At 39.0% G+C, this 13394-nt stretch overlaps 1 protein-coding gene across 1 annotated transcript in view; it reads left to right on the top strand.

The window, feature by feature from the left end:
* Positions 1–1408: 1408 nt before the first annotated feature.
* The window catches only part of LOC125480950 (E3 ubiquitin-protein ligase RNF38-like), an 85882-nt gene continuing 73896 nt past the window's right edge, over positions 1409–13394 (top strand). The window contains exon 1 of the mRNA XM_048619609.1: positions 1409–1492. Within this exon, the coding sequence (XP_048475566.1) occupies positions 1427–1492 (66 nt within the window). The 5' untranslated portion in view covers positions 1409–1426. The remainder of the gene's footprint in view (positions 1493–13394) is intronic.

Genomic DNA, 13394 nt, shown 5'->3' with positions numbered 1-13394 from the left:
ACTGGTTCTGAGAACTCTTCAAATTTTGATAGCTGTGACAAATTATGCGAGAGAAGCTAGGCAATCCACAAGGGGTAGTAAGAAATGCAGATGCTAGAGTCAGAGATAACACTGGAGCTGGAAGAACCTAGGCAATCCACAACACACAAACTTTCAACATCTTGAAATTAAGCAGCCCACTGCATTTTAGGAAAAATCAATTCACCCTATTTCTGAATGTTAATTTTTTTTTGAAAAAAGGACAAGATCCAGATCTGAATCTGTATCTTTGCTAAAAAATTATTCAGTTCTTCCTTGGGCTACCCCCTATCTCTCTATTGTTTTCCAGAAATATATATATAAATACTAGTTTTTGAGAAATATTGTTTACAGATGGATAAACTAATGTTCGTAGGCATTAAATAGGTAGAATACTTCAAAGTTGACATTCACAAGTTTATTTTTGAAAGAAGCCAACCCAAAAATATATTAAGGATATCTCAAATTCAATTATTGCATAAATGAATTATTAAATTCCACAGAAATTGTTTTAGACATCGCTGTTATGCTATAATGGTTAAATCTTTATTTATTACCTCTACTACGAAAAGTGGGAAATGGTAATGTTTTGCCCCGTTTGTTAGTCTGACTGCTATCAATATATCTTAAAAGCTAATTGACAGATTTGAACAAAACTTGGTTTGCAAAGTAAACTTATGAATTCTTGTAAAGATGCAATTCAGATCCTGGAACTTTTTAATGGAATTATCCATTAGCATTGACGAGTAGGGTGAGTTGACTTTTTTCATAATTGTGATGTGGCTTGTTTTATTTCAAATATTGTTGAGTGTTTTGGATTGTCTGGTTTGCTGTGATGCAATTTGTCATAGCTGCCAAAATGTGAACAGACTATTTTGGAACAGATTGTTGGGTGTGGGATGGCCTAAAGCTTCCTCAGTATGATGGAAGCTCTTAATAAAGAGGAGGAGCTGTAGAAATAACAACATTAAGATATGATAGTGTGCTGGAGGTGTGCACTCTGTTGAATGACCTCTTTTGTATAGAATGTTTGCATGTGTTGCTTGTCATTTGTTTTCACCTTTAGTTTTAGGTCTGCCTCTTATAAGGTTCTGTCTCTTTTTCAGTCTGCATTTCTGATTCTGTTTCAGATTATTCCTAGTTTGTGTTTTTTTTTCTTCGCTATTGCTGTACATTTTAATTTCACGGTTTCTATTATGATTAAGACTCATTAAACTTAAGACAGATGGAAGGCCATTGGTCATACTTAAATGAGGGACTCTGGTATTTAAATTTGCTCTTTATTAAAGGCCATTAAATTGCATTATGTGGATTAATTATATGATTGTTATTTTCTTAGAATTTATAATGTGTAAGTTGAATTTTGCTGCCATTTTACTCATTGGTATTGTCTAACTTCATAGGTGGCATGGTTCCTTCATTTCCCTATCACCCAAGTCCATGTGACCCCCCTTTCAATGAAGACAGTGATAAGGTGAGTTTTTTTATTATTTAAATTCTAACATTCCCCTTTTCGAACTAAATGAGATTTGATACATGCAGTAGCCTGGGTTATTGCTAATTTGTCCTCTTAAAAAATTCTGCATATCTAATTCCAGTCGAAAGATACTTTAAGTAGTTGCTGTAGTCTTTCCAAATAAAAACTGAAAGAACTGCAGATGCTGTAAAACAGGAACAAAAACAAAGTTGCTGGAAAAGCTCAGCAAGTTTGGCAGCATCTGTGAAGGAAAAAACAGAGTTAACCTATCGGGTTTTTTTCCTTCAACGTTTCGGGTCAGAACCTGTTCGGAGGAAGGGTCACTGGACCCGATAGGTTAACTCTGTTTTTTCCTTCACAGATGCTGCCAAACTTGCCGAGCTTTTCCAGCAACTTTGTTTTTGCTCTAGTCTTTCCCATCAACTCCCAACAATTTGATGAATAAAGCAGTATACTATTAAGTGATAAATGTGATAATGAGTTGTTGTGTTTAAGACTATTGTTGATGCTCATCGAGAACGTGGTCAAAGTACAGGGGACGCTCTTCGTGAGAATGATGCAAAAGAAAAGATAGAGTAGAAAAAAGAATTGCCCTTTCAGATATCAAGATGAAAACTAAGAATGGAGATGATTTAAAAAGTGTTTTACTAATAAAGTAAAAAGTACATTGTTTCTAGTTGAATAGATTTTGTCAAGTATCATTAAGAGCTAATTACAATTAGTCTGTTCTACATGGTGTCAAAAACAAATCTATACAAGCAAGGTGAAAATTAAGATGCAGCATTTTGGTCAGTATCTGCTTTTTGAGTAATGTTTTCTATGGACAATATACTTTAGGTGTGTTTGCTCGATTTTACTGTTAGGAGCATCTCAGACCCCAAATATTAAGAATTGTTCATCCAGTATTTGAATCAACATTTTATGTTCAAAATTGGATTCAATACATGAACATATTTGTTAGAGAAGTTGATGTGATAAACTTGTTTTTGGTTTATTTGCTTTGGTGAATTACATGATTATAAACCTGTAATAACAATGCAGTTTTATTTTTATGTTTTGCATGAATAATCAATTCAGATAAGTTGGATTCTCTCTGTACTGTCTAGCAATCATTCACCTGATTACTAATTAGTATGCTAGTTATTATCATAGATGATTATATTATCTGAAATTAATATTTTGTATTTGAAAGAGACATATTATTGCAAACAAAATTCATTTATAAAAACCGAAAGAACTGCAGATGCTGTAAATCAGGAGCAGAAACAAAGTTGCTGGAAAAGCTCAGCAGATTTGGCAGCATCTGTGAAGGAAAAAAATCAGTTAACGTTTTGGGTCCGGTGACCCTTCCCCAGTTCCGAGGAAGGGTCACCAGACCCAAAACATTAACTCTGATTTTTTTCTTCATAGATGCTGCCAGACCTGATGATAAATTCATTTATAGTTCGCTGCGTTGTTGTTGGAATCATTCTAGAATTCTCGCTTAGCTCCCATATTTAAAAACTAATGTAATATTCTGACTTTGCACAGTTTGAGTTTCTGATCACAGGGCTCAATGCCAGAAGCACAGTCTGAAAATAACTCTTCCATCTTACCTTGTAAGAAAACTGTTTCACATTAGTAAAATCAAATTCTAGCAACTTCCTTATAGTGAACCATTTTATCTTTGTTACAAAAGAAAAGAACAGGCGATATGAAGAGAATGTATACACACAGCCTATACCCATATATATTCTAATTGTGGTGCTGATTGTAATTCTTGTGGCTGGGCAGCCAATTCTTGGGAATATATTGTGAAAACTCATATGATTAGCTAAGTAACTTTTTGTTTGCTGATGACCATTTAGTGAACACAGTTACGTTGACCCACCGACTGCTCATGCAGTTGAATAATACTAGAGTCTGGTTTGTTGAACAGTTTACATAATGATGGACTAAGCCACACTTTCACACCTTCGTGTATACACTCCTGGGGGAGCTGGGTCACAGATGCTTTATTTCAGTTGTCATATTTCAAGATGCACTTTTAAATTACAATTGGTAATTTCACACATTGGTTTTATTGTGTGCTTCAACTAAAATATTTCTTCGTAATACAGGGCACTATTAATGAATTGATACACTTTTTATACTGTTTGATTATTACAATCAGTATCGTAAAAAATGAGACTGCAAATCTGCAAAAATGGTTTACCTTTTTGATGGAGTATGTGTCACTTTATTCTTTGAAATAAGTTTACTTAATTTTTCTAGGGAAAATGGGTTTTCCAAATTCCCACTGTTTGAATACTTTTCTGTTATTGCCTTGCAATTCTTTCGTGATCTTTAACTGTTGTGTAGAGATTCTCTCTCAGGAACTTGTAGAAACACATGGATTTAATATTTTTATTTGTAAATCTAGAGCTTCCTGTTAATTCATTTAAAATGTCAAGATACACCTGATGGATTTTTTAAAGTCTCTTTTAAAAATACTTATTTTGAAAGTGCCTAAGACCTCCACTTTTGACCCTGAAAGATATCCAAATTACTTCGAATTAGCTGGAAGGGGAACGAGTTTCAAACATTTGAGCTAGCCATCTCGTGCTGCTACTTTACAGTAAACCCAAAAGTGATATTTTTATGATCAAGATGAAAGGAGGTGCACTGTCTTTCTCCAGTTCCACTATATTCTGCAGTTCATGATATAAATTTAAATGTTTCACCAAGTTCCCAATATGACAGATTGTATGCTTTCGCTAAATTAGATGGCACTGGGTTTCTTTCAACAAATGCAAAATTATTGATTTTATTATAAAACCAAACTACTTTATTTTAATGAACAAGCAAAGTGGTCAACATACTTAATCTGCAACGTAAAAATATAAATGTTTATTCCTCTAAGTTACCCAAAACACATACAAACTAACACACAGAAATTCTACAGAAATTAACTATGGGAAAAACACTTTTTTTGGCCAATAAGCCTTCGTTGTTGAAGACAAAATGGATAAGGATTGAGATTTTTGGATGGCTGTCAGCCTGATATTCTGGCATGTGTAGATGTGCCACCTACCATAAGCAGTTGCTTCTGGGATCTTGGCAGATGCAGCTTGCTCAGGAAATACAGTATTAAGAATTCTTCTAGTTGCTTTTCAAGAGGACAGTTAGGTTTCAGGCTGAATTCACCATAATGGCACTTCAGAAACAGGAGGCACAAGATGGTGGGCACAGTTGTATTGTTTAAAAGATATTTGGATAAGTACATGAATAGGAAAGGTTTGGAATGATAGCCACCAAACGCAAGCAGGTGGGATTAGTTCAGTTTGGGATTATGTTCGGTGTGGACTGGTTGGAACAACGGGTCTGTTTCCGTGCTATACAACTCTGAGAAGATTGCTCTGTAGCAGGCTTACCCCTCACCAACTGAAAATCTAAAACCATCTCCAAGTCTGCACAACACAATTCAAACAGAACAACCATAAAATACAGTCATTAAATCAGTTAGGTGTTTTTCCTGAAATGAAATGAAGTGAAGCAACAAAGTTCAACAATTATCTGAAACCATGTGGACCAAGGAATGTCGTTTTAAAAAAAAGTTCTAATGTCTTTTGATCTTTTAGTAAAAAGAAAATCCAGGTATCCCCACAATCCTTCAAACTGAAGTCCACAAAAATTATTAAAGATGAAGCTATCGTAACACTATTCTGCACTATCACAAGGCTGCTGAGAAGCCAAAAAGATGTTCTGCATGTGACACAAATGTTATCTAAGTTTCATTGCTGATTGGGTGCCTCATATGGAAACTGTACGTCCCAACACTGTACTTTCAGTGCATTAAATTGTGCTTCTGTTGTATGTTTGGAATACCCCAAGGCTGTGATTTTTCCAATAAATAACATACTGTAGTTTTTTTTTGTCTTCAAGTTAAAACAAAAATGTAATGGCAGAAATGATTTGACAATATGGAAAATAGTGGCAAGACACCAGAGGGTACAAAAATGGACACAGTAGGAGAAATAGATTGATATCTGATGGCAGTTTGAATCCATTCTCTTGGGCCACATCCTCCACAATGTGTGTGATATAATGCCCTCCAAATTGCCAACCTCTAGCAACTGTCAGTATGGGCCAGATTCTGTTTACTGGCCTTTTGGACTGTTTATAAATTTTCCCATGTCTATTAAGTCTCCAGAACCTTTGGAATGCATTCCCAAATTGCCCTGAACTTACAACTGACTCCAAGATACCGACAGCTCACTCAACTCAACAACTCAATCTACTTAGATGTTGAGACCGAATATTGCAATCATACAAGCAACCAAGCAGAAATCAGTTACTTCACGTCAAATAGGATTCAAACCTAGTGTTGTCTTGATCAGAATACCTAATTTGCTCATTTGATAAATTCAATGAATTGCTGGGCAAGCTCCGCAAATCCCTAGATACTTGAGACTTCCATCTTCCGTGCTCTTATTACACTGTGAGAAGAGAATTCCACAGGCGGCTGATCTGCTGAAAGGAAAAACAATTCTGTTTCTCTCCAGCTTAAATGAGAGACCCCTTTTTTGTCTAAACTGCCCCTTCATTCTGCTCTCTTCCACAATGGTAAACATCCTTTCAGTATCTTTGTACATTTCAACAAGATCGCCTCCAATTCTTCTAAACTTCTAATTACAAGTCTAATCTGTCTGTCCATTCCTTGAAAGATAATTCCCCTTATCCTAGAAATCAGTCTAGTGAACCTTCTCTGAATCACTTCAAATGTAATTATGTCCTATCTTAAATAAAGAGATGAAATTGCTCACAATACTTTAGATGTATAACTAAAACTAGCAAGATTCCCCCCATTTTTTAATATTTCTTTCCCCTCGCAATATGCCACACACCATTCTATTTGTCTTCCTAATCACTTGCTGTACGTGCATACTAAAGTTGTGATTCACATACCAGAACACCTAGATCTCTTCAACCCTCAGAGTCCTGCAATCTCTCTCCATTTAAGTAATGTGCTGCTTTTCTTTCTTCCTGCTGTTGTGGATAAGTTCATTATACCTGTCTTCGACATTTTTGTCCACTCAACCTATCTATATTCCCGTCCTCGCATATCACCCCACTAACCTCCACATCCAACATATCATTCTCCACCAATTCCACCATCTACAATCCGACCCCACAACCAAAGATATATTTCCCTCCCCACCCCTATCTGCCTCTCGTAGGGACCCTGCTCTCCGCGACTCCTTCATCCACTCCACACTCCCCACTAACCCCACCACCCCGGGCACCATTCCCTGTAACCGCAGGAAGTGCTACAACTCCCCTCCCCTCCTCTTCTCTCCCACCCCCCCCACCCCTACCTCCATTCAAGGCACAAAACAAACCTTCCACATTAGACAGGGGTTCACCTGCACATCTGTCAACTTTGGTCTACTGCATCCACTGCTCCCGATGTGGCCTCTTCTACATTGGTGACACCAAGCAGAGACTTGGAGACAGTTTTGTAGAGCATGTGCGCTCTGTTCACGACAAACAACACCACCTTCCGGTCGTGAACTTTTTTCAACTCCCTCCCACTCCCTGTGTGACATGTCCAATGACGCCACCTGCAAACTGGAGGAGCAGCACCTCATATTCCGCCTCGGGAGCCTACAGCCTAATGGCCTAAATGTGGATTTTACCAGTTTCGGAATCTCCCCACCCACTGCCTCATCCCATGACCAACCCTCCCTCTCATCCCTGACACAACCTGTCCATCTTCTCTCCCACCTATCTGCCCCTCCTACCTCACTGACCAATCCTCACCACTCCCTACCTGCATTCACCTATCACCATCCCACCCCTCCCCTCTCCACTTCTGAGCTCCTTTCCCTCTCCCCATTTCTGTAGAAGGGTCCCACCCTGAAACATCAACTTTCCTGCTCCTCTGATGTTCCTCCTCTGGCCTGCTGTGTTCTTCCAGCTCCACACTGTGTTATCTATATTTCTGCATTGTCTTTATGTCTTCTTGGCAACTTACTTTCCCATCTATCTCCCAGGACTGATCCCTGTATCATTCCACTTGTTACATCTTGCTAAAATGACCCATCTATGCGCACTCTCTGATTCTTGTTAGCTAAACAATCTCCTATCCCATGTTAATATGACACATTCTGTCCAAACCACGAGCTCTCATTTTCTTTTTAATGTGGCACCTTGTCAGTTGTCTTCAGGAAATCTTAAGCAGTACTTAAGTACATCTGCAGATTTTCATATCAACTCTGCTTGTTACTACTTCAGAGTTCTAATAAATTAGTGAAATGTGATTGGAGGCATATAGTTTAAGAGCAGGGAGGTTATGCTGGAACTGTATGGAAAAACTTGGTTAGGCCATAGTTAGAATATTGTGCAGGAATCTACATCATAGAAGGGCTGTGATTTCACTGGAGACGGTGCAGAAAAAAATGAACAGGATGTTGCTTGAGCTGGAGAGTTTTAGTTGAAGAGAGATTGGATAGACTGGGGATGTTTTCCTTGGAGCAGAGGAGACTGAGGGTTACATGATTAAGATGCATAAAATTATGAGGGGCATAGACAGGCACTTGTCCCTCTGGTGGAGGGATCAATGACCAGACACCATAGATTTCAGAAGAGGGGCAAACAAGTTTAGAGGAGATGCGAGGGAAAAAAAATATTTTCATTCTGGATTCTGGGAAGTTTGCAACTCACTGCCTGTAAGTGTGGTAGAGGCAGAAAACCTCATAATATTCAACAAGTATTTAGATGTACTCTTGGGATGCCGGGGCATATGAGGCTATGCTGGAAAATGGGATCAGAATAGTTAGGTTTTTTGTTCTTGAGCAGTGCAGACTTGATGGGCGAATGGGCTTTTCCAGTTCTGTAGAAGACATTTATGACTCTTAGTACAGCTCACTCCAATGCTTTTCAATCTGCCTTGCATTATGGCCCTCTGCTACTATTTCATTTTTAACAAGACTCCCCTTCTTTAATTCTGCGTATTGCGGTAATGATGGGAGCAGTTATTCAGACATTACAATATGAACAATGAGTAAAACGTCTGTATTTAAATCTAGTTTGTTTCAGTATCTTGGGTATAATCAAAAGTGCAGAAAACATCAAAATTTGAGGGAAAGGTTTAAATACATTGAAAGCATTTCAAAGAAGGTTTACTGGACTAATACCTGAACTGGGTTGCTTGTTTTATGAGGCAATGACTATCTCCAATGAGAGACTTAATCTAACCACTGCCCCTTGATATTCAATGGTGTTACCGTCACTGTCAACATCCTGGCATTACCATTGACTAGAAACTCAACTGGACTCCCCATATAAATACAGTGGCTACAAGAACAGGTCAGAAGCTAGGAATACTGCAGCAGGTAACTTGCCATCTGATTCCCCAAAGCTTGTCCACCACCTACAGGGTGCATGTTAGGAACTCCCCACTTGCCTGGATGGTGCAGCTTCAACAACACTCAAGCTTGACACCATCCAGGACAAAACAGCCACTTGATTGGCACCATATCTACGCAGTCCTCCAACCACTCCCCCCGCCCCCCCCAACCCACTACCACTAACGTTCAGTAGCAGCAGAGTGTACTGTCTATAAGATGCACTGCAGAAATTTGCCAAACATCCTTGGACAGCACTCGGACTTCCAAACCTATGACCATTTCTCTCTAGAAGGAGAAGGGCAGGAGATAGGTGGGAATACCACAATCTGTAAATTTCCCTCTGAGCCACTCACCGTGCTAATATTAAAATATTTCACCATTCCTTCACTGTCGCTGGGTCAATATCCTGGAATTCTCTCCCTCATGGCATTGTGGGTCGATCTACAGCACATGGGCTATTGCAGTTTAAGAAAGCAGCTCACCACTACTTTCTGAAGGGCAACTAGAGACAAGCAACAAGTGCTGTCCAGCCAGCAATACCCACATCCCACGAGTGAATAAAAAAATTTAGAATGGACTATTGAAACTTGAGTACATTGGGGAAAACGCAACTGCACAATGCATTCCAGAGACCAGAAGATTTAGACCTATTTGACCCATCGTCTGCTCTGCCATTCAATAAGGTCATGATCAATCTAATAATCCTGAACTCCATTTTCCTAAACCTCTTCGTTTCCTTACTGATTTAAAAATACGTTTATCTCCGCCTTGACTACACTGAATGAACCAGCTTTGACAGCCACCTGTGGCAAAGAATTACACAGATTCACTACCTCCTGAAAGGAAATTCCTCCTTATTTCTCTCTCAAATGGGTGACCCCTTACTCTGACATTGCCTTTTGGTCCTAAGCTCTTTGACAAGGAGAAACCACCTCTTAACAACTACCCTGTCAAACCCTGCAAGAATCTTGTATGTTTCAATAAGGTCATGCCTCCTCCTCCTAAACTCCAGTGAGCACAGGCCCAACCTATTATAACTCTCTTCAATACAAAATTCCTCCATATCCAGTATCAACTAAGTGAATATTGGACTGCCTCCAATGACATTTCATCTTTCCTTAGTTAAGGGCACCAAAACTTTTTGCAATGTTCCAGATGTAGTCTAACAGGTGCCTTGTATATTTTTAGCAAGCCTTCCCTATTTCTATATTCCATTTACTTTGAAAGAGAGGGCAACATTCCATTTGCCTTCCTTATTATCTGCTGAATTTTAATGCTAGTTTTTGTGCTTTATGCATAAGGAATCCTTCCCCCTCACCCCCCCACCGAACAAAACACTTTGTAGTCCTTTACTGTTTAAATAATATTGAGCTCTTCTATTTTTCCTCTGAAGTGCATAACCTCTCATTTTCCTACATTCTCTAATATCTGCCAAGTTTTTGCTCACTTATCTAACCATCTATATCCCTCTCACTTTGTCATCCTCACTACTTGCCTTCCCACCTATTTTTGTATCACCCACAAACTTGGTAATAGTACATTCACTTTCCTTATCCAAGAAATTAAAGTATATTGTAAATGTTTGTGGTTCCAGCAGTGATCCCTGTGACATTTCACTAGTTATAGGTTGCCATTTTAAAAATGTCCTCATTATCCCAAGTCTGTCTTCTAAAATTTACCCAATCCTCTATCCATGCTAATATACTACTCCAACATCATAGATTTTGTCTTATTGAGTGGCCTTATGTGTTTTATCTTCTCAAATGCCTTTTGAAAATCTGCATGAGATCCAACATCTTCTTCCCAGAATGAAAATATGACTAGTCATGTGTAGAGTTAATCAAATTTGAAACAAAATGGTGATGTTGTCTGTGAAATTTTCTAATGTTCTTCAAAAGTCATTCTACTTAATTTGAGGCTTCCAGATCTAACTTTCGCCAGCAAAGTCAACTTCACTGATTCCCTGTTCTTTAAATCTCCAAAGACCCAACATCTCTGACCCCTTCCTATCAAACAGACCATGAGCACTCATGTGTCCTGCTTGGTGATTAACACAAACAGTCCTCTTCTGTTCTTCACAGCAACAGCTGCTTTGTTCTTTCACACAGTAGTGTCTGGCTTGTGTCTCTGTCTCAAAGCAGCTGCCCCAATGTGAAAACTGTCACTTGATATTTCACAATTTTTTTTTTGAGTTTTTCTTGCCCCTTGGCAACCAGTTTATATGGGGCTGTCTTCAAGCATGTATTTAGTATTACTTTCCCATTCTGTCTTTCTAAAATATTCTGCTTAACTTGAATTAAAGGATAGATTTTAAAACTAAATTATCTTGTAAAATTCAGTGTCATAACAATAAGCATATAGATGGTAAACAAATAATAAAAGGAGGGTAACTTTGATTAGGGATCAAAATGGGAATCTGTGCATAGAGGCTGGGGAAGGCTGGGGTACTAAATAAGTTTTGGCATCTGACTTTACCAAGGAAGAAGATGTGGCTAAAGTCATTGTGAAAGATAAGATAGTTGAGACACTGGATTAGTTAATAAACAAATCGAGGATGCAGGACAAAGGCTGGCTGTACTTAAAGTTGATAAGATACCAAGGACCGACAGGGAAAATTGTAGAGGCATTGCTAATGATCTTTCAGTTCTCCTAAGATCTAATGTAGTGCCAGAAGACTGGCAATTTGCCAGTCTTCACACACTTGTTGAAAAAAAGGTTTTAAGTATAAACCCAGCAAATATAGACTAGTCAGTTTAGCCTGTGGTGGTGGGGAGGTTTTAAAAACTGTTATTGGGACACAATAAACACTCATTTGGACAAGTGTAGATTAATTAAGGAAATCCAACTTAGAATTGTTAAAAAGCAAATTGTGTTTAACTAGGGTCTTTTTTGGTGGCATAATAGAGCAGATTAATGATGGGAATATGGCTGACGTGTTGCGCATGGATCTCTAAAAGGCACTGATAAAATGTCAGCAGTGTTGAACACAGTAGCAGCATGAGTACAACAGCACTTGCAAACCTTTCACATCTAGAAAGACAAAGGTAGCAGATGCATGAGAACCACACAATCTGCAGGTCCCCCTCCAAGCCATGCACTAATTCTGACTTGGAATTATTTAACGACTTCACTGTCTCTGGATCAAAATCCTGAAACTCTCTTCCTAACAGCACTGTGGAGGTACCAACAGCCCAATGACTACAGTGATTTTAAAAAGGCAGCTTATGACCATCTCCACAAGGGAAATTAAGGATGGTAATAAATGCTGGCCTAGCAGTGTGTGCTGGTTGGGTACCTTGTTGCAAAGAGCCAAAGGAATATGTTTGATATGATCTGCAGGTCTTTGGGATGTACAACCTACATATCTGGCATCACATACCATATTTGTGTGATAGGCAGTTTGTCTTTTCAGGCTTGATGGCAGCATGCATTGTGTTGCTGCTGCATAATAGAGCTTAATACAGTTAGCTTCATTTGCTGTTCAAATCTTTTAAGAGAATTTGTCCTTTCAGGGTGATCTGAGGTGGACTTGGCATTTTCTGGAACAGAACTGATGACTTTAGGATTGTTCATGAGTTTGTGCAGTATGCAGCAAGAAGTTATCCTACGGGATGACTTTGATGTACTTCAGCGTCCAGCTTGTCTGATGAACTAATTGTTCAGTCTCTATTTAAAAGGTGCTAATAAGGCAAAACCTATAGCACAAGGCACTGTAGGAGTCTTACATTCTATTGACCAGTGATGGAAGGTGTACCGTTAACAATAGTAAAGATGCCAATGGTGACTTCGTAGAATCAACCAGGAATTTGAGGAAAAGGAGTTCAAATTGACTGAGATAACAAGGTGTAGAGCTGGATGAACAGAGCAGGCCGAGCAGGAAGGCTGACCTTTCGGGCCTAGACCCTTCATCAGAAATTTTTCTGATGAAGGGTCTAGGCCCAAAACGTTGGCCTTCCTGCTCCTATGATGCTGCTTGGCCTGCTGTGTTCATCCAGCTCTACACCTTGTTATCTCAGATTCTCCAGCATCACCAGTTCCTACTATCTCTTCAAATTGATGGTTTGTTTGAATGCAGTGCTAAAGTATCTCTGGATTGGGAATGTCTTTGTTATACATATGATGTGCCTTTCATTTTATGCTGATGTGGGTTGGAGATACTGTAAACCTTGCATAATAAAGGAGGAATATAAAAGGAGCAGCGAGGAGAAATAGATCGTGAGTATTGGGTTGCAGATGGAAGAGAACTGACCAGGATTGCTGGGATGAGTTGGAAAAGTCAAGATCATGTTTTGAACACCTACGCTCAGTTCGCACTAAACAACTGCACCTCCCAGTCGCAAACCATTTCAACTCCCTCTCCCATTCCTCAGATGACATGTCCGTCCTGGGCCTCCAGCAGTGCCACAACGATGCCACCCGAAGGTTGCAGGAACAGCACCTCATATTCCACATGGGAACCCTGCAGCCCAATGGTATCAATGTGAAGAGATAGTAGGAACTGCAGATGCTGGAGAATCCGAGACACCAAG

The sequence above is a fragment of the Rhincodon typus genome, chromosome 3, assembly GCF_021869965.1.
Source record: "Rhincodon typus isolate 14 chromosome 3, sRhiTyp1.1, whole genome shotgun sequence".
In the NCBI taxonomy this organism is placed as follows: Eukaryota; Metazoa; Chordata; class Chondrichthyes; order Orectolobiformes; family Rhincodontidae; genus Rhincodon; species Rhincodon typus.
Note: the sequence above shows the minus strand (reverse complement) of the source record. Positions and strands in the feature narration are given on the sequence as shown.